A 553-nucleotide genomic window follows, 5' to 3' on the forward strand; every position below is an offset into this window, starting at 1 on the left:
GCGGGTGCTGCCCCATCCAGTTGCAGGTCCTGGGAGCGCTGGCTATGCTGTGGCTGGGCTCCATGGCTCTTACCTACCTCCTGTGGCAAGTGCGCGGCTCCAACACCCACACGGCTTGTCCTTGTGGAAAGCATACCCCCAACATCCAGGGTGTGACCTCAGGCATGAGTGGGATGCTTTTGGGGGCTTATGTGGGTATCTGTGCAGGGATGTCTCCAGTGCCTAGCTGCCCAGGCACTGAGGGGCAGTTCTGGGTGGGGCAGGAGCTGCTGGTGATGCCAGGCTGCCCTGTGCAGATGCTGAAGCCTCTTCGGAGAGCGGCAGTGACCCCCATGTGGCCGTGCTCCATGCTGCCCCACCGCCTGTGGGACAGAGAGGCTGGCACGGTAGGACTGGGGGGGCCCAGGGAGGAGGTGGCTGCTGTCTCTTATACACATCTAGATGTGTATAAGAGACAGCAGTAAGTGAGCCCATGGAGGCCTGCCTGGGCAGGTCTCAGTTTGGGGCTGCTGCCTGTGTTTCTGCCCTTGGATCTGCCCATGAGATAAGGGTG

General features: G+C 61.3%; 1 protein-coding gene across 1 annotated transcript in view; it reads left to right on the forward strand.

The window, feature by feature from the left end:
- The window catches only part of PLD4 (phospholipase D family, member 4), a 10776-nt gene that overhangs the window by 4673 nt on the left and 5550 nt on the right, over positions 1–553 (forward strand). Inside the window, exon 2 of the mRNA XM_011982922.1 lies at positions 297–386. Within this exon, the coding sequence (XP_011838312.1) occupies positions 297–386 (90 nt within the window). The remainder of the gene's footprint in view (positions 1–296; positions 387–553) is intronic.

This window comes from Mandrillus leucophaeus, unplaced genomic scaffold (assembly GCF_000951045.1).
Source record: "Mandrillus leucophaeus isolate KB7577 unplaced genomic scaffold, Mleu.le_1.0 Scaffold244, whole genome shotgun sequence".
In the NCBI taxonomy this organism is placed as follows: Eukaryota; Metazoa; Chordata; class Mammalia; order Primates; family Cercopithecidae; genus Mandrillus; species Mandrillus leucophaeus.